The following is a 27,352-nucleotide window of genomic DNA, read 5'->3' as shown; positions in this document are numbered from 1 at the left end:
TAAGCTCAGGAAACAGGTACCGATGTGTGTTTCACTTTTGGGTTTGCTCCGACTGGCACACATCTGTTTCTCACTACCAGCGCTTAGGGGCTCACACAGGCTTCCTTCTGCTTCCAAATTACATAAATCCCAGCAGAATTTAAAGAAAGGATCATGAGAAATCCTCCCTTCAAATATCCTAACGCCTGCTCCGAGTTGGCGTTATTTTTTTAGAGGTAAGGGCTGCTTTGTTTTGTGCGCTGTTCTCTGAGCATTGGGAGAGAAAAGGAAATGACCTCATTATCATTCATTTGACTACATTAACATGTTATTTGTGCTAATCTTTAGTGCACACATTGTCTCCCGCATGAGAGCCTATCAGCATTCTGTGCTCACTAATTCGGGCGCTAGTCCAGCGCTAATGGCCTCTAGCGCCCGCGTTTGCTTCTGAGCATCAGCCCACAAGGTAGAATGGACACATCCTTCAGCTCAGCACAAGGTAATTTATCTTTTATAACAGGAAGGAGTGGGAGCAAAGGGTTTTTTATGCTTTTTTTTTTTTAAACAGAGCAAAGTACAAGATAAAAAATCATCACAAAACATACGACTACTAAAGCACAAACACAAACACACAGAATAAACCTAACACTGAACTCCTACTGAGCAAGCAAAATGCTGCAATGGAATCCACAATCCCACAAGCTTCATTTCAGCATTATACAATCTGCCCAGCACTATTCCCCGCCTCCCAACCACCAGCCCTGCCTCCCACCGCTGGCTAAGCTTCTGAGGATCCCTTCCTTCTGAACAGGATTCCTTTATGTTTATCCCACGCATGTTTGAATTCCGTTACCGTTTTCATCTCCACCACCTCCCGCGGGAGGGCATTCCAAGCATCCACCACTCTCTCCGTGAAAAAATACTTCCTGACATTTTTCTTGAGTCTGCCCCCCTTCAACCTCATTTCATGTCCTCTAGTTCTACTGCCTTCCCCCTCTCCGGAAAAGGTTCGTTTGCAGATTAATACCTTTCAAATAGTTGAACGTCTGTATCATATCACCCTGTTTCTCCAAAATAGGCTCTCATCTTATCCACATGTAAAGCATGCTTTCCACACAGAAAAATATTTTAGAACATTTCCACAGGGTGCCTACGATAAGAACTGAGTGTCCATTGACCAAATCAGCTCGGCTAGAGGTAAATATTGGACAGAATGGGTGACAGTATCAATCCATACAGTACCCCGCAGGTCAGTGCCCATGGTGGCTATGAGGTGATGCCAAATATTATGGATTGTTGCCCGTCTGATAGATAGGATCTGAACCAGCCAAGTACTGTTCCATTGATACCCGTTTCTGCCAGTTGTGCTAGCATGATATCATGATCTACAGTGTCAAAAGCTGCTGAGAAATCTAGCAGTACTAACACTGAGGCAAATCCTCTGTCTCAGTTTCTGTGAAGATCATCTAGTAGGGATACGAGGACCGTTTCTGTTCCATAACCGGGTCTGAATCCAGATTGACATGGATCTAGCCAGTTTCTCTCTTCTAGCCAATCAGTGAGTTGAACACAGACTGTTTGTTCTATGAGTTTCCCTAGAAATGGAATGTTGGATACTGGCCACTAACTTTCAAGTCTGTCATGATCAAGGTTGTTTTTCTTTAGCAAAGGGTGAACCACTAATCATTTTAATGCTGTTAGTAGTTGCTCAGTAGAACGAGAGGAGTTCACAATTTTAGAGGAACCTTCTATGAGGCCCACACATGCCTGCTGCATTATCTTTGATGGGCAGGGTTCGAGGGAGCAGGTAGTTGGTCGAAGGTCTCTTAGGATTTTGTCAAGGCTCTCCTCTGTTACTGGGTTAAAAGTGTCCCTTATGTCTCTGTCAGGAGGAGGCGAGTTTGTGCACTCCTGGTTAACTAGAGGCTGGGTGGGATTACCTATAAATCCTTTCCTCATATGGGAGGAGTTCCATCCCATTTTGGTCATCTGTAAATTTAACCACCCACTCGTCATTCCCATTTCCAGATCATTAATAAATACGTTAAATAGCACCGGTCGTACAGATCCTTGGGGTACTCACCTTTCATATGCCATACAAATGTGAAAATATTATACTCCAAAGCAGGAGCACACTTTACTGCTTAATATGCATGTTCCCTACAGAGTAATCCCCTATTTGCAGCTGCTAAGGGGAAAGAGGCCCTGGCCAGATCTGTATCAAAACCCTAACCTTATCAGTCTGAGGAAAGGCATCAGGGCCTTTTCATTCAGCATTGCTAAAGAAGCTCTTGTAGTAGGAAATCTCCCTCAGATTTGCTTCTGTACTAATACGGCGTAGGCTTAACATGCAACCAAGGGAAAGAAGCTCCTTACGAAACAAACCAAAAAAAAAATAAAAATCACTAACACTTAATGAAACAAAATCATTTGTATCACTTCCTTTCACTTGTGGATTGCATTAAAACAGATGCACAGATCAGAAACAGGATAAAGTGCCTGCCAGCATTAGTGTTTACTTCTAAACAAAGGATGTAACCAAGAATCTGGGACCATTCTGTAATGTTAAATCTTTGTAGTTCCGACTTGTTAGTTATGTGGCCAGCAAAACTGGTTTGGCAGTAACTTCCTGTTTTCCCTGTGAATCACCAACTTAGCTCTGTGTCTTTCTGTTGAAATACTTGTTGATGAATGATGAATGAGGATGTCACAGAGCTGTGGGAGGTCACAGATATGTGAACAGGTTGGGGGTCACTGTGAAGGCCACTTGGTAGAAAGAGGACCAAAGCCAGTGGAAGTTAAGCAACAGGAGCCACCTCAAGGGCTAACAGAATAACATCTGTTTTATATAGCACCAAGACCAAAGAAAACAATAGCCTTCACCTTGCCTACAGAGTAACCATTTTCATCTGTTCTGTTGATTTTCAGAGTCCCTCCTAATATATTCCTTTATATCTGTATCACCGTTGTACTAAAAGTGATTTATTGAGGTGCTATTTTTACATTCCCTTCCTTTCGTTTCCCCCTATACTGTGTTTGTAATTTGTCTGTCTAGGGTCTTTCTGACTGAATACTACGGACTATAAACCATCTTGATGTCCTAGGCAATTTGACAGTATAACTGAAGCACAAACAAATGAAAGGGGCGCAGTGACATGAGACAGGGGGGCAGAATCAGAGACACTAGGTGAGGAGGGGCCCAAGGACCTGCAGTAGCAGCATGTGGTTGAATACTCAGGGGGCACCAGAAACCAAACGATAAGGATGACATTTTCTGGAGAAAAATCTGCCACTCTGATTTAATGTCATGAAGAGATGTAGCTGGATTACATCCTGGAAGTGGTGGAGAGGTGTTGGCAAGACGGCTGCAAGTAGGTCAGAACCAAAACTAGCATTCATAGGGGCCAGCAGAAAAATAATCCCAGCTCCACCTTATAATACAGAAAAGAAAACTTCCCTTTAATTGTAGGCAAAACCTGCTGCCTCAGGGTGAATGCCAGAAGAGTACTTATTACAGAGCTCACCATTTAATCCCTGCATGCTCAAATCACCTCATTAAAAGAGAGACTGTGAAAAGGCAGAATGAAAGAAAGTTAAAACCAACAAACGCAAACTAGAAGAGGGAATATAAACTCCTTAAGACTAGAGAAAAGTGCAGCACTCTCAGTAAAATGTTTAAGCTGTTGTTGTTTTCCTTTTCTTACTCTTTATTTCCTTGATAGTCTCCAAATTTAACTCTGCTCTTATGTTTTTGTGGGATTTGGGGTACGGCATTAATATGTATTAATTTCCCTTTATTATTACCACCTTATTATTATTATTCTGTTTTATTTTTATGGTCCCTTATTTTCTCCAAGTGTAATGGTTGATGTGTGTTATTTAAAATTGCATTAAAAATTGTGGTTAAACCTGAGTTATTGTTTGGGGAATATAAAATTCCTTTTCCTCTTAGAAACATGAAACATGACGGCAGATAAGGGCCATATGACCCATCCAGTCTACCCATCTTCTGTAACCCCTAATTCTTCCTGTTCCTAAGCGATCCCACATGCTTATCCCATGCCTTTTTAAATTCTGGAACAGTCCTCGACTCCACCATCTCCACCGGGAGGCCATTCCACTCCTCCACCACCCTTTCTGTGAAATAATACTTCCTTAGGTTACTCCTAAGCCTATTCCCTCTTAACTTTGTCATATGCCCCCTCATTCCGGAGCTCTCCTTCATTTGAAAAAGGCTCTCTTCCTAAAGGAATTAAAGGTTTTCTAGGAAAAGCTATTCTAACGGCCAAGAAGGCAATATTGCTTCTATGACTAAGTGAAGAAACACCATTGCTTGTGTTGTAATGCGCTGAAATGATACCCTTGCTCACCATGAAGAGGTTTGGAGTCACAGATATTACTTCGGTGAAAGGGGGTTGACATTTCAGCGAGACTTGGGAACCCTTTTGGGTCACCCTCACCTCCGTGGCATGCAGCCAGATCTCGAACTTCCTATTTATGGAACTGTTAAAATGCTTTTCTGGTTTGATAATTGAATTTGGGGTAGCATCCCAGGGACGTAGATTGGGGGGGGGGGGAGGGGGGAGGGGGAAGGTATTATTTGACACTGTTTGGAGTCATAGTAAAAGAAGGAATATGTTAAAGGAATGACTAGTTTCGAAACATCATGTTACTACCAGCTGTCTATCCCTTTGGGATAGACTGCATATATATCTTGGATATTGTCCCTCTTGTAGCTGTTTGTGTTCATGTCTTACTAATAAAAATGATTTAAATACAGAACTGCATTATAAAAAAAAAAAAAAAAAAAGAAAGAAATTAAAAATCACATACGGAGAGAGCTGCTGACAGGGCTCTTGTTCACGATCAACTCACAGGAAACTGCTCTCACTCCACCAAAGAGGCTCTGTCTCACCCACAAGGAGTAGTTCCCGAACTCTCCAAAACTGTAATGCACCCTGCAAAGAATGAGAGGGCGAATGACTAAACTCCTGGCCCAGACCCAATGAATGGCTAAGACAAGGCTAAGCACACAGATGGAAGAAAGGATCAAGTGCACATAACACTGTGCTGACAACACACCAAAAGCAAATGAGCACACAAGAAATCCAAATTGTAGAAAGCAAGCATGAGGAGTCCGTGAGATCCTATGCATTACAGAGCAGGAGAGTAGAGAATGACATGGGAATAAAAATTTGTCCCCGTCCCTGCGGGTTCTGGCTCCGTCCCCACGGGCTCTGTTCTCATTTGCAGAAGCCTGAACACTTATGATTTTATATTTAAATCTTTTTATTACAGTATAAAAAGGAACATGCTGTGTAACTGTTGTGTATAAATTACAAACAGAAAACAATAACAATGAGAAGCTATAATAAACCCCCCACCACCCTTTACTCTTCCAACCCCAACAATAGCTGACTTCTACTACCCCAAAGAATCCTAATCAACCCTGTTAAATTGGCTAGGGGTACAAAATACAACCCGTTCTGTACGCCCCAGAGGGGAGAAATAAGCCCTATGAAGCACTGTTATGATTTTTTAATCTGTGGATGAATAAGAAGTCATCAACAATCTCAGGATTCAGTCTCGCTCTCCTGACTTCCACAGTCCTTCCTGCAATAGAAGTCTTCTTAGAAGATGTGCTGGAAGCAGGAATATACAGGATTCCCTATGCAAATTTTGCTAGTTGTGGCCAGCAATGTTTGCTTGTTTTTCCAAAAAATACAAATATTGTCGTCTGCATCAAACATAAATAACAGTCCAGTTCATTAACAGGCTTCAAAGTAGAAAGTGACATGGGGGCAAAGTTTGTCCTCACCCTCATGGGATCTATCCCCATCCCCATGTCATTCTCTACAGGAGAGTTCAGAGCGGGTGGGGCGCAACTGGTTACAGAGGGCAGAACCATAGGAGCTGATTTCAGCAAGGGACAAAAAGGGTCCAAAATACAGGATGGACAGTGGTTTAATGAGGAAAAAAAGGGACAACAAGAAGGAAAGGGGAACATAGCAGGGAACTGTATCTGTAACAGAAAGGGGCTCATTTTCAAAGCACTTAGACTTACATACAAAGTTCCACAGGTTAGTATGCAACTTTGTAAATCTAAGCGCTTTGACAATAAGCCTCAAAGTCATCTAGCTGCAGTGAGAAAGAGCGGAGATGTGTGTGTTGTAGAACCCAGGAGCAGGAGGAAACAGAAAACAAGCAGTCCAAATCGAATGAGAGAGAAGGAAGATATGGCAGCAATTTCTTTACAAAAAGAACTGACTCCTCTTTATATTTAGGGCTTCCGATTTTAGGTTTTAATTGATGAACACTAATAAAATACCCCAAAGCAAAACAATTCCAGGTGGTATTTGCTGGCTGGACACTGGAAAACCACCACCTGTTCTATCGCCTCTTCCTGGCTTGTCTTGCATCCTCCCCTCAGTTTTGTGCCTTTTTAGTGCCGACGACTCCTAAGTGATACAAGTGTTCATCTCAGACTCCAAAAGGTACTCAGCAACAGTACCTGTGGCATGAACACCCATTTTTAGAAGTGCTAACCAGCTACAAAATATCTAAAAACAGAAGCCCTTCATTACATAGATAAAAAGGAATAGAAGTTCAGACATCAGATATATGGGTTCAAACCAGGATAAAAATCTTCGTCATCCTTCCAAAAAACAAAACAAAATCAGAATACCCCAAAAGCTTCACGTTCCCTGGGGCTGATGCCTTCAATTTTTTTAATTCCATTTTGATATCCTTGAAATGTGCCTACATCCCAGAACAGTGACAACCAGAAGAAAATAACTTAGCATGTGATCTACTGTGTGATCTAAGGCTGAGGGGAGATATGATAGACGTTTATAAAATACTGAGTGAAATGAAACAGGTAGACATGAATTGTTTATTCTTTTCAAAAATACTAGGACTAGGGGACAGACAATGAAGCTTGTAAGTAATTTTAATTTTAAACAAATCAGAGAAAATATTTCTTCACTCGGTGAGTAATTAAACTCTGAAATATGTTGCCAGAGAATGTGGTAAAAGCAGTTAGCTTAGCAGGGTTCAAAAAAGGTTTGGATAATTTCCTAAAAGAAAAGTTCATAAGTCATTATTAAGATGGACTTGGAAAAATCCACTGCTTATTTCTAGGATAAGCAGCATAAAATGTATTGTACTGTTTTGGGACCTTGCCAGGTATTTGTGACCTGGATTGGCCACTGTTGGAAACAGGATACTGGGCTTAATGGACCTTTGGCCTGTCCCAGTATGGCAATGCTTGTATTCTTATGTTCAGTGCTGAAGTCTGGACATGACCCGGCACTGAATATCTGGGAATAATGTCAGTGGTATCAGCAAAATGCTCGCCATTGATGACTGAATATTCACCCCATTATAGATTGGCATACTGCTCTAATCTGATACTGCTCTAACAAACAAATCTCTACAGTGCTAACCATAGTTGATACACTGTACAGCAGAATATATCCAGTAAATTAACATGCAAAAAAGTCTAAGAAAAAGATGTATTAGCATTACTTAAGAGGAACTTGTGTTCCAGGTTAACAGCTGCCTCACTGACACAAAAGAACATAAGCATTGCTATACAGAAGGTCCATCAAGCCGTATCCTGTTTCCAACAGTGGCCAATCCAGGTCACAAGTACCTCGCAAGATCCCAGAACAGCAAAACAGATTTTATGCTGCTTATTCTAGAATATGCTGTGGATTTTCCCCATCTTAATAATGGCTTATGGATTTTTCTTTTAGGAAATTTTCCAAACCTTTTTTAAATCCCTGCTAAGCTGTTTTTACCACATTCTCTAGCAACCAATTACAGAGAATATTACACATTAAGTGAAGAAATATTTTCTCCGATTCATTTATGTGGCACTGGTTAACGCATAGCCTAAGTCGATATTCAGAACTTAACTGGCCATGGTTGCTACATAAAGGACAGGAGTGTGTTTTATGCGGTCCCATTTATGTGGTTACCCTAGCTGGTTAAGTGCTGAACATCGGCACTTAACTGGCCAAATGCCAACTCCGCCCCTGAATGCCCCCAAAATAGCCGGCTTTCATTTAGGCGCTGTTAATTTTCAGCACCGATAACTAGTTAAGTGCCTCTAAAAATTAGTAGACAACCCAGAAAAAGCAATTTAACCGGTCAGCGACCATTTCTGGCTGATTAAATCATTTTGAATATTGACCAGAAAGTGTTTTTGTGGAAGGATGCACGCTTGAGAAACAAATGTTGAGAGAGAGAGAGAGAGAGAGAAAGGGGTCAGAAAAATGTTTCTTGAGAAAAAGATTTGCAATTCTGAAGTGCTAAAATGGAATTAGTAGTAAATGAGGAATTTAGGAGGAAAGATTCAAGGGCAAAAGTTGGACCACAAATCAAGAGAAAAGGGGTGGGGAATTCATTCAGTAAAAGCTTACTTTATATACACAGAGAAAACCTCAACAGCAAAATCAGAAAAATGTTCAGAAGGAAGGAGGAAAGAAGTATAAAAGAAGCAGATGGAAGAATACTGGAGAACTATTAACAGTTTTCCGATTGAAAATATTTTTGAAAAGGAGCAAAAAACAGTAAGGATAGGAAAGATTGATGATCAACACCACAAACTGAGCAACCACCACACTCAAGCAATGTATTCCAGCTGATAAAGTGAAGACATGGGGTGGACATGATGCAGGCTGGTTTAACTTTCGCAGCAGCTCTGTGCGGAGCAGGACAGAGGGTGAGTCTGTCAATTTCAATCTTTCTCGTAACAAGCATGCAGCATCCGACGCCATGTACACACCTACACATCTCTTGGTTTTTGGCGGTATCATTAAGCTGCAAGGTGACTGGGTGCTGGGAGTCAACAGGAACAGCTGCCACGTTGAATGGTCTGGACGTCACGGCCCCAGGAACAATGACCAGTCTCTGATACAAACACTTAAGAAGCACACAGAGCAGATAGAGAATACACATTATTACATTTTAATATCTTTCCTTAAATATTAATTTCCAGTTTTACATGTATTTGCATCATCAGTGGCGTTCCTTGATCAGCTGCCAGCTGGGGTGGACCGTTGCTGCACCCCCTCCCCCAGTGCAGCGTCGTCCGCCCCCCCCCCCCCCCGGCACATCACTTCCAAGCCCCACCCCCCCACCCCCGGGTGTATTCTTCTTACCTGTTGAGGTGCTGGGAGCAGCTTGCGCGGCTGTCAGCTCCACTGGTTCCCTGCTCCCTCTGCTCCGGAACAGGAAGTAACAGCAGAGGGAGTAGGGAACCAGCGTAGCTGACAGCCATGCGGCTGCTCCCTACACCCCTCCTGCAGCGTGCACCTGGAGGAAGACCACCCCCACCGCCCTGCCCTCGGTACACCACTGTGCATCATCAAATTCACTCCTCACTGATCCACCTGGATATAACATTCAACCAGACTGTTCATATCAACAAGCCACATTACATTCTCAGCCAACTTTCATATAGAGTACAAGACAAATGTGAAAGAAGCGAGTTAAATCAACTAATAATGAATTCAACTAGCACACCTGAGCTGGCAGTGGGAATCAAGTTCTGCAGCTGCTGCTGAATCCCCCGTTCAGGATTTGGTCAGTGAACCCTAACTTTATAAAGCTTCCAGCTAGTAACAGCAACTAATACAGAGACTAGATAAAGATGTAAAATCTGACAAAGCACAGTACTGCACGGGACTGTAGATCGTGTCAGGGCCAGTGGGGCTCAGCTGTGACCTGTGACCTGTAGGAGATTGTTTAGGCCTCTGAGGTAGAAAGATGAAAGAACTACCAATGCTAGTGCCGGTATACTACTACTACAAATCATTTCTATAGCGCTACCAGTCGTATGCAGTAGTAGTAGTAGTAGTATGGGGGGGGGGGCACAAAATGGATCAGTTTTTCAGTTGAATCCTTAACCTCTCCTGTGCAAATACAGGACAATCCAAAAATGAGTAGGACCCCCACACACAAACCAAGAGCAGCTATCAAACAACCTAATATTTTTTTAATCTGTCAGTAACAATGTAAAATAAGGGACTGTGACCAGGGTACAGATATAAGCTGTAAACTATATGGGGGGGGGGGGGGAGGGTTTCACCTTGAGATAACAAAACTTGGGGTAATAGAAGGAAGTCATTTTCACAGAGGCAAGACTACTTTTGAATTCTTCAAAACAATCCTGAAACTGAGAAATTACAGTTGCAGTTAACATTTGTTAAATTGAAAACATTCCTGACCTGGTAACAATGATCAGAAAGCCAGTACACTGTGAAACTTTCACCACCCACGTTGTGAATTAAGAGCAAGGCCTGATCCATTTTCAGCTCCAGAGGTCGTTCTCTGGACAAATCTACTGAGAGAACAAAACAGGAAAAGAGAGAGACCTGTCAACATCAATCCTACAGTCCAATTCAAAAAAAAAGAACAGCATTAGAAAAGAAACGGGAAAAAAAAAAAAAAAAAACCACCACACCCAACATTTTCAGTATTCCCATTTGTTGACCACAAGTGAAGTTTGTCTCACTGCTAAGAGTCTGCAAAAGAAACAGAGTTCCACTAATACCCCAGCTCAGGACATGACCATTTAAAAGATCACTGCACACCTGTCTTACACTTCCACAGACCCTTCATCATCACTTTTGAAGGTAAAAGGATTGACGTTTGACAGCTATAAGCACTTCACTAAAAAAGAGAACCCTTATATCCGTGTGCCTTTATAAACATCTATTGTCCCATCTCTGGTCTGCGCACACCCCAAAAACAAATATGAGCAGGTACTGGCAAATACCTATTGAACAACAATACTGACAGCAAAGAACCTTGAGGGATCCCGGAAAAAAACAGCAGCCAAACAAATTCACCGTCGAAACACTTGCAATGGCCCAAATGACTACAACTAACAGGTGACCAAAAGCTGAGGCAACAAACACCACCAGCAACCAGCACCATCTTTTTTATTTGTTTTGTTACATTTGTACCCCGCGCTTTCCCACTTATGGCAGGCTCAATGCGGTAGGCAATGGAGGGTCAAGTGACTTGCCCAGAGTCACAAGGAGCTGCCTGTGCCGGGAATCAAACTCAGTTCCCTAGGACCAAAGTCCACCACCCTAACCACTAGGCCACTCCTCCACTCAGTGCTCCGGCAGCCACAAAAGCTGTTCTGATATTCCGTACAAACATGCAAGCACCTTGAATTGTGCAGACATCCCCATAATGTATACAGACTATCTCAGCAATAAAATTATACAGATTAAAAAAAAAAAAAAAAAGTACCACAAATGTTTAAATATATATGACAACTGGAACAGAATGGTATTTATAGGGCAATTCTATAAATTGCACAGCTGTGAAGGGGGCTGACCTCCTATGAAGGAGATTTAGGACCCGACCCGCCCATAGTGGCACAAGTGGTAGTTTTTCCTTACAGCGGCAGTAAAAGAGGCCATTTTAGAAAGGCTTCTCCTGCTAACGCTGGAAGCGAAGGCTGCTCAGCAGGAGATCCCAGTTCATCAGTAGGAAAGCAGGAAATGACCCACAAAAGCGGGAGATTCAGCAGGTCTGAAATAGGCATCTCAGTTTAGGTACCCCACTGCCATGTGCTTAGCACCAATTAAACAGCAGCATCTTTGTGCTAAGGTTCATAATGTCAGCAAAGGCATCTAAATGGCAGATGACGTTTAATGTGAGAAAGTGCAAAGTGATGCATGTGGGAACGAGGAACTCGAACTATGTGATGCAAGGTTCCACCTTAGGAGTCAAAGTCCAGGAAAGGGATCAAGGTGTCATCGTTGATCATACGTTGCAACCCTCTGCTCAGTGTGCGGCAGCAGCTAAGAAAGCAAATAGAATGTTAGGTATTATTAGGAAAGGAATGGAAAACAAAAATGAGGATGTTATAATGCCTTTGTATCGCTCCATGATGCAACTGCACCTCGAATACTGTGTGCAATTCTGGTCACTGCATCTCAAAAACGATATAGTGAAATTAGAAAAGGTACAGAGAAGGGCGATGAGGATGAGATGACTTCTCTATGAGGAAAGGCTAAAGTGGCTCGGGCTCTTCAGCTTGGAGAAAAGATGGCTGAGGGGAGATGTGATAACCGTCTATAATATAATGAGTGGATAAGAACAGGTAGACCTGAATCGCTTGTTTACTCTTTCCAAAAATACTAGGGCTAAGGAGTATTCAATGAAGATACAAAGTAGTAAATTTAAAACAAATCGGAGAAAATATTTCTTCACTCAACATGTAATTCAATTCTGGAATTTGTGCCACAGAATGTGGTAAACGCAGTTAGCTTAGATGGGTTTAAAAAAGGTTTGGATAATTTCCTAAAAGAAAAGTCCATAAGCCATTATTAAAGCGGATTTGGTGAAAAATCCACTGCTTATTTCTAGGATGTAGCATAAAATGTATTGTACTGTTTTGGGATCTTGCCAGGTACTTGTAACCTGGATTGGCCACTGTTAGAAACAGGATGCTGGGCTTGACTGACCTTCTGTCCCAGTATGGCAACGTTATGTTTTTAATGTTTTTTATCTGCTCTGCAAATATTGTGATCTCTAACTGTTGTGATCTGATTGTTGTGTTTCTAACTGGTTTATTGATATCTGTAAATCTGAAAACTAGATTTCAGATTTCAAAACTGCCAGAAAGTATTAGAACTCTCTTTCTTTTACTAAAAGTGTGCTGAGCTCTCCCCCTTCCCCACCTGGTTTTTCTGCAGACAATTTAAACGCTTAGGTGTGGCAAAGCTTCTGTTGAAAGAGCTGGGCAGCCCTGAGGTCTTTGCTTGTCTCCTGCCTGAAAGAAACTCACACCAGTGTTGCCAGGGCTGCGGGTTTCCCGCATAATTGGGTGGCTTCCCGCGACCCGCTGCGGCGTTTTCATGCCGCTTGTGGGTTGCGGTTTTTTGGGCGGCTTTCATTTTGGCTGGGCGGGGGTTCTTTTGTTGGCCGAGTGCGGTTTTTTGGCCTGCGGGGGGGGGGGGGGGGGAGATAATGACGGCGGAGGTGGGGTTGATGCCGGCAGACACAGATAAGATTTGTGCTGGCTTTATTCCTGGCTATCCCTACCCTACAACTGTAGTTTTGGACATTTCTGGTGCATTTCTTAACCTTGTCTTCCCCTTGCCCCAACCAGCTGTGTAGAAAAGTGGCTTAATACAGTTCTACAGATAGGTTTTACAGCAAACACATTCCACAGGTTTTAAGTTTAAACCCACCCCAAGACTGACACTTCCTAAACAGCTTTCCTAAATACACTACTTATCACAAATTAACTCCACCCTAATTACAACTGTCTCTGATTGCCTGTGTGGGGCTGAGGAGTAAAGTTAATCTTGCACACTGTTAACCCCATCATAGCATACCTGTTCATATCCATTCCAACAAAACAGGATGACTCTTATTCTCTGTAATAATTGTGGTGCTTTAGTTTCAAGGCCAATCATCTGGAGACTTAAGGCTTGTCCTGTCATCAGCTCGCTAGTTTAAAACAGGAGCTCAGTAAAGTAAAGCAGGAATTAGATGCACTTAAAGCAACTTCTAAGACTGCACAAAATCATACTGCATAGAATCAAGCCAAATTCACACCACTGCCTCAAAGGATAAAACCACCTAAGAATAGATGGTTCACGGTAGGCTCAGGCAGACTTATGTGACACAGAAGCATCCGCCCTCACAAGTGGTGCCCCTACAGAATTCTTTTGCTCCATTACAGCACTGTGATGTTCCCAAAAATAGAACTGAGGCAGAAGAAAAAGAAATGAAGGTGGAACAAAAAGATATGAAGGTACCAAAAGAGAATAGACAGCCCCAAATCACTAATGTTGAAACACACACCAGGAAATGTAGATGGACAGCGATGACCACAAATGCTCGCAGTCTAAGCAATAAAGTTCATGACCTTCAAGCCCCGATGTTGGAGGCAGACTTAGACGTTGTTGCAATCACAGAGACGTGGCTCAATGGTTCCCATGAATGGGATGCAAACATACCAGACTATAATCTATTTAGGAAGGATAGAGAGGGTCGTAAAGGTGGAGGAGTAGCTCTATATGTGAGAAATGATATTGCGGCGACTGAAATGACAGGGACCTGGGGAAAGGAAGAAGCGATATGGATCACCTTAAAAAGAGATAAAACCTCTGTCCACGTGGGTGCTTTCTACAGACCCCCCCCCCCCCCCCGACACAATTGGAGGAACTAGATAAAGATCTGATCGCAGATATTCAAAAGTTGGGAAAGAAGAGAGAGGTGCTGTTGCTGGGAGATTTCAATCTGCAGGATGTAGATGTGACGCTGGATCTGGTACACACAAATGGGGATAGTGTGTCATATGTCCGAGTGTGTGCCCACCTGGGCAGCAGTGACCATCAAACGGTTTGGTTTGATATGACAGCTGAAGTGGAGGGCGGCCACTCAAAACTCAAAGTCCTGGATTTCAAGCTGACTTTAATAAAATGGGGGAATACCTGAGGAAGGAGCTGATGGGCTGGGAGGACTAACGAGAAGTGGAAGGGCAGTCAGTGGTCCAGGCTGAAAGAAGCTATAAATAGGGCCCACAAACCTTTATGTAAGGAGAGTAAATAAAAGCAAGAGAAAAAGGAAACCAATATGGTTCTCCAAGAAAGTGGCTGAAAAAAATAAAGGCTAAAGAGTTGGCGTTCTTGAAGTACAGAAAAACTCAAGAAGAGGAACATGGAGAGGAATACCGGATGAAACTGAAAGACGCCAAGAAAGAGATATGTCTGGCGGAAGCACGAGCAGAAGAACAAATGGCTAGAAAGGTAAGGAGGGGTGACATAAATTTCTTCAGGTATATTAGTGAAAGGGGGAAGACTAAAAAGGGAATTGCGAGACTGAAAGATGCTGCAAACGGCTATGTAGAAAATGATGAAGAAAAAGCAAATTTGCTAAATAGATACTTTTGTTCTGTTTTCACAGAAGAAAATATTGGAGAAGGACCACGATTGACTGACAAAAGTTCATATGAAAATGGAGTGGATATAGCACCGTCCATGGAAGAGAGTGTGTATGAACAACTTCAAACTCTAAAGGTGGACAAAGCCGTGGGACCGGACGGGATCCACCTCAGGATATTGAGGGAGTTCAGAGAGGTTCTGGTGGGTCCTCTTAAATATTTGTTTAATAAATCCTTAGAGACGGGAGAGGTTCCGTGGGAGTGGAGAATGGCGGATGTGGTCCCTCTTCACAAAAGTGTTGATAGGGAAGAAGCTGGAAACTACAGGCCGGTAAGCCTCACTTCGGTTATTGGAAAAGTAATGGAAGCGATGCTGAAGGATAGTGAATTTCCTGGAAGCCAATAAGTTGCAAGATCTGAGACAACATGGTTTTACCAAAGGGAAATCGTGCCAAACGAATCTCATTGAATTCTTTGACTGGGTGACCGGAGAATTGAATCAGGGACGTGCTATGGACATAATCTACTTATATTTCAGCAAAGCTTTTGACACAGTTCCCCACAGGAGGCTCTTGAATAAACTAGACAGGCTGAAGATAGGACCCAAAGTGCTGAACTGGATTAGGAACTGGTTGACGGACAGACGCCAGAGGGTGGTGGTTAATGGAATTCGCTTGGATGAGGGAAAGGTGAGTAGTGGAGTGCCTCAGGGATCGGTGCTGGGGCCGATTCTGTTCAATATATTTGTGAGTGACATTGCTGAAGGGTTTGAAGGTAAAGTTTGCCTTTTTGTGGATGATACCAAGATTTGTAACAGAGTGGACACCCGGGAGGGATTTGAAAACATGAAAAACAATCTGCGGAAGCTAGAAGAATGGTCTAAGTTTTGGCAATTAAAATTCAATGCGAAAAAATGCAAAGTGATGCACTTAGGGAGTACAAATCCACAGGAGACGTATATGTTAGGTGGTGAGAGTCTGATATGTACGGACGGGGAGAGGGATCTTGGGGTGATAGAATCCGAGGATCTGAAGGCGACGGAACAGTGTGACAAGGCGGTGGCCGTAGTGAGAAGGTTGCTATAGAGAGAGGTGTGACCAGCAGAAGAAAGGAGGAGTTGATGCCCCTGTATAAGTCGTTGGTGAGGCCCCACCTGGAGTATTATGTTCAATTTTGGAGGCCGTATCTTGCGAAGGATGTAAAAAAAAAAAATTGAAGCGGTGCAAAGGAAAGCAACAAAAATGGTATAGGATTTGCGTTACAAGACGTATAAGGAAAGACGCGGACCTGAACAGGTATACCCTGGAAGAAAGGAGAAACAGAGGTGATATGATACAGACGTTCAAATATTTGAAAGGTATTAATCCGCAAACGAACCTTTTCCGTAGATGGGAAGGCGGTAGAACTAGAGGACATGAAATGAGATTGAAAAATGTCAGGAAGTATTTTTTCACAGAGAGAGTGGTGGATACTTGGAATGCCCTCCCGTGGGAGGTGGTGGAGATGAAAACGGTAACGCAATTCAAAAATATGTGGGATAAACATAAATGAATCCTGTTCAGAAGCAATAGATCCACAGATGCTTAGCGGAGATTGGGTGGGAGAGACGGTGGTGGGAGGCGGGGCAGACTTCTACGGTCTGTGCCCTGAAAATGGCAGATACAAATCAAAGTCAGGTATACACATAAAGCAGCACATGAGTTTATCTTGTTGGGCAGACTGGATGGACCGTACAGGTCTTTCTCTGTCGTCATCTACTATGTTACTATGTTCTTATGTAACGGTGCACCCCCTTACACCATGTCAATTGTGGGCATAAGTTAGCATTCTACAAACGACAGGTGTAACTGGCAATACATCCAGAGCACACCCATTGGGCACTGTGGCACTTACATGCTACCTTATAGAACAGAGTTTAGGGTCTTATTCTATAAAGGTTATAATCCTAAAATGTATGCTCCTAATTTTTTAGTATAATTTACTCAATGTATGCTCCTAAATTAGGAGCATAATCTATTTTGGAGCATAGCGTATGCTCATAATTTAGAAGCATAACCTTTATAGAATAAGGCCCTTAGTGTACATAGGTGCCAGTCTATTAGTGGCACGTAACTGTAGGCACCATTTTATGGAATTGCTCTGTTAGTGTTCTACTCTGCTTATCTATGTTCAGAATGAGCCTATTTGTGGTCTACTTACTCATTTATGATAAGATTTTGCAGTTACTGTGGATTAATGGCCAATAATTAAAAGAACAATACCTCTCCAAAGTCTGTACGTTAATTGAATGACAGAATGTCAAACACACCCAACAAAGAGAAAATGTGTAGCATGCGTTAACTAGAACATAAGCATTGCCATACTGGGACAGACCAAAGGTCCATCTAGCCCAGCATCCTGTTTTCCAACAGTGGCCAATGCAGGTCACAAATACCTGGCAGGATCACAAAGAAATCAATCTTTTCCTTGTTATGGGATAAGCAGCAGCTTTCTAGAGTGAATAGGCAAAGTTGTCTGGCCATCTCTAATGAATGCACCATGTTGAAGCACTAGTGTTTTGCTTATACCACTCAATGAAGCTGATGTAAGCGAAACCTGGATCCAAGTCAGAATGGAATTTTGTATATTGGAAGCACCATATCTATAAACAGTAGCCATTCTTCAATGGCGTTTTTCAACAGTGCCGCATGCTCCAATGGACGAGATAATGTTTTTGTGTGAGATTAAATTAGATCCGAGATAGAACCAGAACCAATGAAGGTAGCGCAAAAGAAAAGACACTCCCAAAGCACAAATAAAACTCAAACCAGAAAATTGTTATTATTAGGGGATTCCATTATCAGAGGCATTAAACTCTGGAACACAGTTCAAGGGGCTCAGCAAAGTAAAATGCCTTCAAGGATCCTCAGCTAGAAAGAGTACCAGGCAAATACAGACTATAATCAGAGAAGAGAAGAAGGGTTCCAATGCTGATGTTGCTATCCACCTGCGCACAAATGATCTAGCCAATAATACCCTGCTTGTAGCATAGAGAGCTTTTCCGGAGTTGGGGGAGGAGTTAAAACCTTTGGTACAGACTGTAGCTTTTTCTGAAGTTCTACCTACTTATGGAAAGGGAGAAGAAAGACTACAAAATACTGAGAATTTCAATAAGCGGCTCAAAGCCTGGTGTTACCAAGAAGGTTATAGGTACATAGGAGGATGGGGCAATACATGGAAAAGCAAGACTATATCGTAACGATGGGCTGCATCTCATTGTGGCAGGAAAAAGAATCCTTGGCGAGAGATTCAGACAATATATGTCCAGGCATTTAAACTAGAAGCTGGGGTTGGCAATTGGAAGCAGGTCAATTCATGTAGTCACCCCCCCAGCAAAAGATAAGCTACAACAGTAGTAAAGAAAGCAATGAAAACAATGATCTTAGCAATTCACTTCTTAGCAATACCACAGGAGGTGAAACTAAACAGAGTAAGACTGCCACTGAAATGTAGCTGGAAAGCAATGACCTCAAATGCTCACAGTCTAAGCAACCAAGTTCATGATCTACAAGCCCTGATGATAGCGGCAAATTTAGATGTTGTCGCTATCACGGAGAATTCAATGATTCCCATAAATGGGACACAAACATACCGGGCTATAATCTATTTAGGAAGGATAGAGATGGTCGAAAAGGTGGAGGAGCAGCTCTGTATGTCAGAAACAATATTAAAGCGACTGAAACGCAGGGGATCTGGGGAAAGGAAGAAGCAATATGGATTGCCTTGAAAAGAGAAGATGGAACCTCTATTCACAAGGGTATTGTCTACAGACCTCCAGCACAATCAGAGCAGCTTGATAAAGATCTGGGTGCAGATGTGCAAAAGTAGGGGAAGTGCTATTACAGGGTGATTTCATCTTGGCGGATATGGACTGGAAAGTTCTATCTGCAGAATCGGAAAGAAGTAGGAAGATAGTGGATGCCTTTTAAAGTGCTCTGCTCAGACAGCAGTTAGCGTATCTGCCGGAGGATGTGGTAACAGCAGTTAGCATATCTGGGTTTTAAAAGGTTTGGACAAGTTCCTGGAGAAAAAGTTCATAATTTGCTATTGAGACAGACATGGGGAAGAAACTACTTGCCCCGGGATTGGTAACATGGAATGTTGCTAGTTGGGTTTCTGCCAGGTATCTGTGACTTGGCTTGGCCACTGTTTGGAAAACAGAGTACTAGGCTAAATGGACCATTGGTCTGACCCAGTATGGCTACTCTTATGTTCTTATGCTTTTTAGACCTGGTAATTTCCTACTGCTTTTCTATACTTCTAGCTCAGAGTCAGGACTGGGATCCAATGTCATAAGCCTTCACTCACAACCACTTAAGTGGTTTTTTTTTCTCTCTTTTCTACCACTCCTCGCCTCCCAACACACCTGGTCTAGTCACTACAGGCTGTAGAAAGAGCCCCTGATACACTGCATCATGGGCCCTGAATCTGGTGATTAGGTGTCACCCATAAGCAAAGAGCATGCCACTCACAATGGGTTGTGAATGTTCCCTTCCACAGAACCCCCATTCAGCCTGATGAAACAGAAGACCCAATTTGGTGATCAAACTGTGGACCTTCTGAAGGCATCCCAAAAAAAGACATACAAAAATGAGGAGATTTCTTGGACTAAATAAATGCAACTATTTTGAGCAAGGAGATAAAGCTGACAAGTCATCATGATGGAGCTAAAGACCAAAACAAAAACATGAATAGGAGGTACCACTGGGGAGTAAGGAGGATGTGTGTGAAGCATTTATTTTCAAAAAAATGTACAGCTTAAGAGGAACCTATTTAAGGATATCTAAATGTAAAATAGTCCAATTATCTAATGAAAACAGCAGCAAAATTCATGTGTTAATAAGAAAGGAAAGAAACTAAAGCGTTCTAAGCTAGGCTAGCTAGGGTCTCTGGAGAGGACAAGTACCCTAGAGTGTGGTGGTTCTCAACCCTCTCCTGGAGGCATGCCTGGCCAATCAGGTTTTCAGATTACCACAATGAATATACATGAGATAAGTTTGTGTACACTGGAGACCCATTGTATACATTTCCATTGCGGGAATCCTGAAAACCTGATTGCAGGAGAGAGCTGAGAAGAACTGCCCTAGATGGGCAAGGCTTTTAACAAGGTGATTGGCTTAGAGATATTACCAAATCCCACATTCAGGCCTAACATCACTCCTAGGAAAGCTGGAAAATAGATGTTCTAGTTATGGACCGATAACCCTTTAACAGGGGACATGGAAATCTGGTGGCAAAAGCACTTGCTTGGAGAGCAGAGGGATTGATATCTGGACTCCACCAGGGAGATCAAACTGGCTTTAGTAAAGGAAGACAAGTTTCAAGCATTGGCATAATGATAAACATGATCCAAATAGATCAAAAGCCAGTAGTCATGTTGATCTCCCTCCACACAAGAAAAAGGTCTTTGAAAGGGTAGACTGGAAGCACTTCCTTGTTGAAGCACATCAGTATGGGAAAGAATTACAGACTTTACCAAAAATCATTAGCAGTAGTACTGGCTAACACACACAAGTCAGAGCTGTTTAGATTTAGGGTACCCATCAGGGCTGGCCATTCTCTCCATTATTGTTTCCAATTCCACTTAAACACCACACCAAAACAAGGAATACAATTAATATCAACAACATTGTAAGATGATGTCAACACAAGCCAATGAAACTTGGATCCTTTTTGAAGAACCTCAACTCTCTGCACCTCTGCTTTAAAGCAAAATGAAAGTTTCTTATACATATCAGGGCTCAAAATCCATACAATAAAGGTACCACATTAGCAATGGAGACTCTGAAGGATATGGTTTACGACAGTTTCCTTTAAAATTGCCCTACATAAGAAAATACTTGGAAATCACATCTATATGCTTTCAAACACTGACTGCATGATTTATAAACCTACTCTAAAAGACAATAAAGGGTGTGCCTTAAATATTAGCTGACTAGGAAGAATTACAGCTATCAACATGACTAAAATGCCACAGCACATGCACTTCTGCAACTGCTGATTCATGTTCCGTATGGATTTTGAAAGAAATTGTTAAGATGTTATCTAAACATGACTGGGATAGGAAAAAGTCAAAATTAGAAGGCAGCTTAACCCTTCAAGTTGAGAGTGGACCAGCTTTCCTGAACTTCAATTTAGATTTTAAACACAGCTTCTAGGTTAAAAGTGTTTATAACTTCCAAATGTGGGTGTTTTTTCCTCAGCTAATAAGCAGTTCTAAGGCCGGCCCAAGGGTATCAAATATCCTAGGCATACCTTCAGCCGTGCATCCTCCCCTCACCTTACGAGGGCAGCTCAAGGCTCTACCATTCCCCCCCCCCCCCCATAGCTCAGCGTTTCCCCTTCCCCTGTGTACTTGCCCTACCATAGCATCTCCACTTCCCCTTTCTACCCCACCCAAGGGTGGACAGCATTTCATCACATTTGGTACTGCCTAGATGGCTCACCAATGGAAAGTTTAACAAATTTATTTACAGAAGTCTTGATATACTGCCATACCTCCAGTGTCACAAAATGACACAGAGATGTAATTTCAAAGCACTTAGACTTACAAACTTACATGGTAACCTATGGAACTTTGTAAGTCTAAGCACTATGAAAACGAGCCCCATAATAAACTTGAAAACTACCCCTACCCAGTATCCAGCACCCCCCCTTTACTTCCAGGCTATTGTTGATGCCCCCTTTCCTCCTCCCCCACTGGCCCCAAGCTTAAAGAACAATGGGTGTTGTGATTGCCCTGTAAGTACAGGCCCACACCAAGTCCTGCTGCCCCACCCACCTTCAACAGGAAGTCTGCCTTAGTGGGACATGAGACTACTGCCTCCCAAATTCTACTGCCCAAGGTACATGCCTAATCTGCCTAGTGGCTATGCCAGCTCTGGAGAGTATTAATCAATCTGTGTAGATTTGTGTTTTTACCACACAACCACCATTGTTGGATACCTTTTCCAGTTCAATCAAAAGATATAAAAACAGAATATGTGGGGGGGGGGGGGGGGGGGGAGAGAATCTAGAGCAGGGGTTCTCAACCTACTCCTCAGGACACATTCAGCAAGTCAGGTTTTCAGCATATCTACAATGAATATATATGAGACAAATTTGCATGCATTGTCTCCACTGTATGCAAATCTCTCTCATGCATATTCATTGTGGATATCCTGAAAACCAGACTGGTTTGGTATGTCAAGAGGACTGGGTTGAAAACCCCTGACCTAGACAGAGGGAGGGTCAGAGCAGTGCTTCCCCAAGACAGTCCCGGAGTACTCCCCTAGCCCAGTGTTTCCCCAAGTCTGGTCCTAGAGTATCCTTTTGCCAGTCAGGTTTTCAGGATATGCACAATGAACATGCATGAAAGATTTGCATAAAATGGAGGCCATGTATGCAAATGAAGTTCATGCATATTCATTTTGGCTATCCTGAAAATCTGGCTGGCAAGGGGTACTCCAGGACCGGACCTGGGAAACACTGTACTAGAGGAAAGGGGCTCTCAACCCAGTTTTTGGGATACACAAAGCAGGCTGTTTTTCAAGGTATCCGAAACGAGTATACACGAGATGAATTTACATGTACTCCTATACTGGATGCCAGTCTCTCTCATATTCATTCTGGGTAACCTGAAAATCTGACTAGTTGGGTGTTTCTTGAGGATCGAGTTGAGAACCCCTGCTATAGGATAAACACTGTTTTGCAGAGGGGTGTTTTACCAGAAATTTGGTTGAAACCTAAAAATAAAAAAAAAATCATCAGCCCTAAAGGAGCAGCAGTTTTTAAAGCAGTAAAATATAAGCAGACAACATAGATCTCAAACAAACATGGGAAACTGGAGCTTGAAATTCCACCCACCCACAATCATGTTGCATTTGAGAGGGCAGAACTTAAATTATGAGGGAATAGGTGATCACCTCTTGCTTCCTGTACTGTGCATTACAAAACTGTAATGGAAGTCATTAGAAATTATTGCACACACTTTTGTAAAACTGAGCATTATTCCTTCTGTACAAGCTGAATGCTAACTGAATAGTGAAATGTCTGAAGACAAGAAATCAACAGGTTTTCTTTTTCAAGCTGAGGTCTCTTACCCTATACTACTTTTTAAATGCATTTTTAGGGTCTCCGTTACAAAGTTACTTTCAACAGTAACAGATTCAAAACCAGTGCTGGGGTTGATTTTGTCCACCTGTCGTCCTGTTTCAGAAACCAAACAAGAGCTGGTACTGTGTTTCCCTTCAATTGTTAACTTGTTCCAGTTTTAAATTTTTTTCTCTTGAGAGTGGCTGCAGTATTTATCAATCCTGTGGCAGAACTAGTATGAACCATAGGAAGCAGGCAGTTGCTTTGGGAGCAATATCAGACACTGAACAGCGGCTACAGGAGACCTGCTGGAGGGAGATACGGCATGGTCTTCTAGTTAATTTCCTTATGTACTTGAATGCGACTCCCACATAGGTACATCCAAGGACTACATCATTTCATCTATAATAAAAGGTTTGCTAACAATACAGTTCATGTTTCAGTACCTTGCAGAATAAAGAAAACCACATTTAGCTTGCAGGGGTGGGGGGAGAGAGAGGGGACAGAAAGGGGCTTGAGGGTGTAAGGAAGTTACATGTTCCCAACTTGCCACAGTCTACAGTGGTGTGCAAAAATCTGGAATAGGCTGCTTGTAAGGTGGGACTGCAATAGTGTTGGCGTTCGTTTTCATTTCTAATTTTTTTAAATTTATGCATATTTAGTGTTATTCTTTCTGGCTTCTTGTAGAATGATTCTGTAATGTTATTTCCGTCAGATACATGTAACACAGCATAACAGACAGGTACTGGTCTATAAATTACAATGTCAGTGTGGCTCAGCTGCTAATATCCATGATATTAAAAAAAATAGAAATACCTTTATTATTTAATCGTATAATGTGGCAAGAAAATAGCCATCTGAATGTGTATTAGTGATTATTAATATTTGGTAGGTCAACTTTTACTCTTGCAGATGGCTTTGCACCATGCTGGCATTCGATGGACCAACTTTAGAAGATAAAGACCTGTGACCACTTGAGTCCAGGCTGCAGTGAGCCCTTGTCACCTCTCTTCAATGCAGCATGGAAACATGCACTGTTATTTCATGCCACAAGTTCTCAACTGAATTTAAGTCTGTTAACTGAGCTGGCCAACTGAGGGTAGAGATCTTCATGGATTTCTTTCAATCAACTGCTTTAATTCAATGACATGGGACATTGTCATCCTTGTATAATCACTTCGAAAAAGTTTTTCTGCTGATGGAACCATGTATTTCTGCACTACCCAAATGTATTTCTTGGTACTTAACATATCGTGGTTGATTTGTAGTCATCCCACCACCACTTGTGTTATTCAACCTCAAGCCCACAATCTTAAATGGATATTTGACAAATTCAAAGACTCTGGCTTGCATTCTTCACATGGAAATCACCTTACATGTGTGCGAGCCTGATCTCCAGATAGGCAGAAAGTGTTTTCATCATTGAAAAATATGTTATCCCCCAAATCTCAAGTCCATTTTAAGTACTGTACTTCTTTAATCCTCAACATTGTACTTCCTCTATGCTTCTGTCAACAGCTTCTTCTTGCTTTACATCCCCTCAATCAACATCCCAGGCCTCTTCTATCCACTGTACAGGAAGAAACTGACACTCCACGGTTGTCAAACCACTGCACCAGTAACTGCACTGACTGATGCTGTGTCCACTTCTGCTGCAGGATCTAATTCTGCTTATAACTGTACTATTTGCTAAGGAGCAGAGGACGCCAGTGTACAAAATTAGTCGCATTTGAAAGCAGAGTGAAGAGGGATACACATAAATTATAATGTAGGATGTTCCACCATAATATCTAGAGTTATGCATACTGAAGCTTCAAAATAGCACTTATTCCAGAATTTTACACACCAGTGAGGAATACGTTCAAATTGCTTTCTGGACATCAAACATTAAAACATGACCCCCTAAAAATACTACTAATAAAATATGCTTTAGATAACATTCACTTTCTCAAATTAAAAAAAAAAAAAAGACACTTCTTTAGCGGAGCCCTCACCCCAGGAAAGTAACGGACCAGAGACTTAAAAAGAGCAGTGCATAAGAAAAAAACGTTTCAAATCTCGTTTTGCGACTGTATTAGCCTTCCAAAGTTAAAACTGAAAAACCTTAAACTCAGATAACTTGTAAAGGAATAATACAAACAATGCGGATAAATACTTATGCTCTGGAGACCGCAATACGTCCCTTAACCCGTGGGGTTAAACGATGCGACAAACTATGGAGCCGGGAATCGGACCCAGTAAAAGGCTGCAGAGCCGACAGCTGAACCCCGACCCCAGCAGCGCTCCGGGGAGAAAGATGAAGCTAGTGCTGGCTCGGCACTCGCCGATTCACCAGTAGGAGGGAGATGGAGACAGTGGGGACTGCAGTGATTTCATAATCTCGGGGTTATTGTCCGATAAATGTTATCCGCAATTAAACTATGTATAACTCTTTTTTTTTTAGTTAGGGCCAGGGGATGGGACTGGTTTGTGCGCGCCCCCTCCCATCAAAAGATGCTCTGCGGGGCAAATCCTGGAAGGAAGAAGAGCAGAAAGGTGCAAGTGCGAAGCTTCTACTCCCTAAGCAGAAAAAGAGAAGGATCCGTCCGATCATCCAGCGATCCCTCCAACCACAGAGACTCCGCCCGCACTCACCATCCTGCCCGGGGACGGCACTGGCAATGGAGCGGACAGCCAAGAGCAGCGCGGAGCCCAGCAGCGCCAGGCATAGCGCACTCAACGATCCTCCGCTCGCCATGCCCCGCTCCACTGCCGTCGTCGCCTCCTCCCTCACTTTGCTGCTCTCCACCACCTGACGTCTGGGCTCCCCCGCAGTAGTCCTCTCCCCGCTCGTCGTCTCCCTCCACCGCTGCCGCGCGCCTCCCTCCATCCATCACGCACTAGTTGCGTCATCAACAACACAGCCAATGCGACCGATACCTCGTAACGGAAGGCGGGGCAGAAGAGACGTTTAAAGGAGAGAGGAACCACCCCCTGCCTCCGGGGCGGAAGTAAAATTAGACAGAGAGAGAGAGATTGAGATTAGAACAGGAAACGGCATGATGTCAAAAAGCTGAAGCTGCCTCCATCTTAGTACACCTGAACAAAGCAAACAATTCTATCAGCTACTATATACACGTTTCATAGGCGGTCGGTGGCCCAACTGTTTGGGGAGGCTAAAGGGGCGGGGTTAGGGTGGGGCCGTGGGTGGAGCTTAAATCCATAATTGTCTGATAGCACACAGAAAAAAATAAATAAATAAAAATAAAAGCCACAATTAATACCTTTTATTAAATTTAGATATTAGCTATGTAACATATGTCAAAGAATAAAGTGGCTGCTCAAAGCATATACTAACCACAATCGCTCAACTGCAAAACACTATGCACTACTTTGTGCAAAAACACACTCAGAACCTTACTGTACCATAAATATTACACTGGGCAGAACCTAATACACCAATATACCACCCATACGGAAAATGCAGACCGTCAACAATATGAAACAAGGGATCATAATATCACAATTCTCATGTAGAGCCACAAAACAACCTAATTCATGTTTAATGTGGGATAAAATGCCATAAATAAGTAAAAAATATAAACTTTTAATGTTGAGCACCTGATTCTCAAAGTGGACATATTCCAAACACTATAATGAAAATAAAATGATCTTTTCTACCTTTGTTGTCTGGTGACTGTTTTTCTGATCATGCTGGCCAAGTATCCGATTCTGCTGCTATCTGTCCTCTTAACTCCGTTTCCAGGGCTTCCTTTCCATTTATTTCTTTACTTTCCGCCTTTCTTCTTCATTTCTTGCCTTACATCCGTAAGTAAAAGCTGGATCCTCTGCAGACTAGACTGTCCAGTGGATCCAGCTTCTGCCTATTTTCTCCATCGATGTGCAGGTTTTCTCCCTTTTCCCTCATCTTATCTCCTTCCTCTCTCTTCCCTCCCCTCCATCCATGCCCAGCATTTTTTCTCTCTCCCTTCCCCTCCATCCATGTGCATCTTCCCTCCTCTCCATGCATGTCCAGAATTTCTCCCCTTCATTCATGTGCATGTCCTTCCTATCTTCCCTTCCCACCATCCATGTCCAGCAACCCTCCTCTCTCCCCTGTCCTCCATCCATCCAAGTCCACCAACCCTCTTCTCCCCTCTAGCCACCCATGTCCAGCAACCCTCCTCTCTCTCCCCTGCCTCCCCTCCATCCACCCATGTCCAGCAACCCTCCTCTCCCCTCTAGCCACCCACCCATGTCCAGCAAATCTTCTCTCCCCTGACCTCCCCTCCACCCATGTCCAGCAACTCTCCTCTCTCCCCTGCCATCCCCTCTATCCACCCATTCCAGCAACCCTCC

The 27,352-nt window shown here is 42.8% G+C and overlaps 1 protein-coding gene across 4 annotated transcripts in view; it reads right to left on the bottom strand.

Moving 5' to 3' along the window:
• The window catches only part of LOC115458896 (heparan-alpha-glucosaminide N-acetyltransferase-like), a 94,299-nt gene extending 68,484 nt beyond the window's left edge, over positions 1-25,815 (bottom strand). Inside the window, exons 1-4 of one of the 4 annotated variants that reach the window (XM_030188737.1) lie at positions 25,649-25,815; positions 10,215-10,330; positions 8,771-8,907; positions 4,813-4,937 (exon numbers count right to left, since the gene is read on the bottom strand). In XM_030188737.1, coding sequence (XP_030044597.1) covers positions 4,813-4,937; positions 8,771-8,907; positions 10,215-10,330; positions 25,649-25,751 — 481 coding nt within the window. In that variant the 5' untranslated portion in view covers positions 25,752-25,815. Of the gene's footprint in view, positions 1-4,812; positions 4,938-8,770; positions 8,908-10,214; positions 10,331-23,830; positions 24,763-25,648 lie in introns of those variants that run through there. The other 3 variants (XM_030188738.1, XM_030188740.1, XM_030188741.1) reach the window with 3 other exon arrangements.
• Positions 25,816-27,352: the final 1,537 nt, after the last annotated feature.

Source organism: Microcaecilia unicolor, unplaced genomic scaffold (assembly GCF_901765095.1).
Source record: "Microcaecilia unicolor unplaced genomic scaffold, aMicUni1.1, whole genome shotgun sequence".
In the NCBI taxonomy this organism is placed as follows: domain Eukaryota; kingdom Metazoa; phylum Chordata; class Amphibia; order Gymnophiona; family Siphonopidae; genus Microcaecilia; species Microcaecilia unicolor.
The sequence above is the reverse complement of the archived record's forward strand: the minus strand, read 5'-3'. Positions and strand labels throughout refer to the sequence as shown.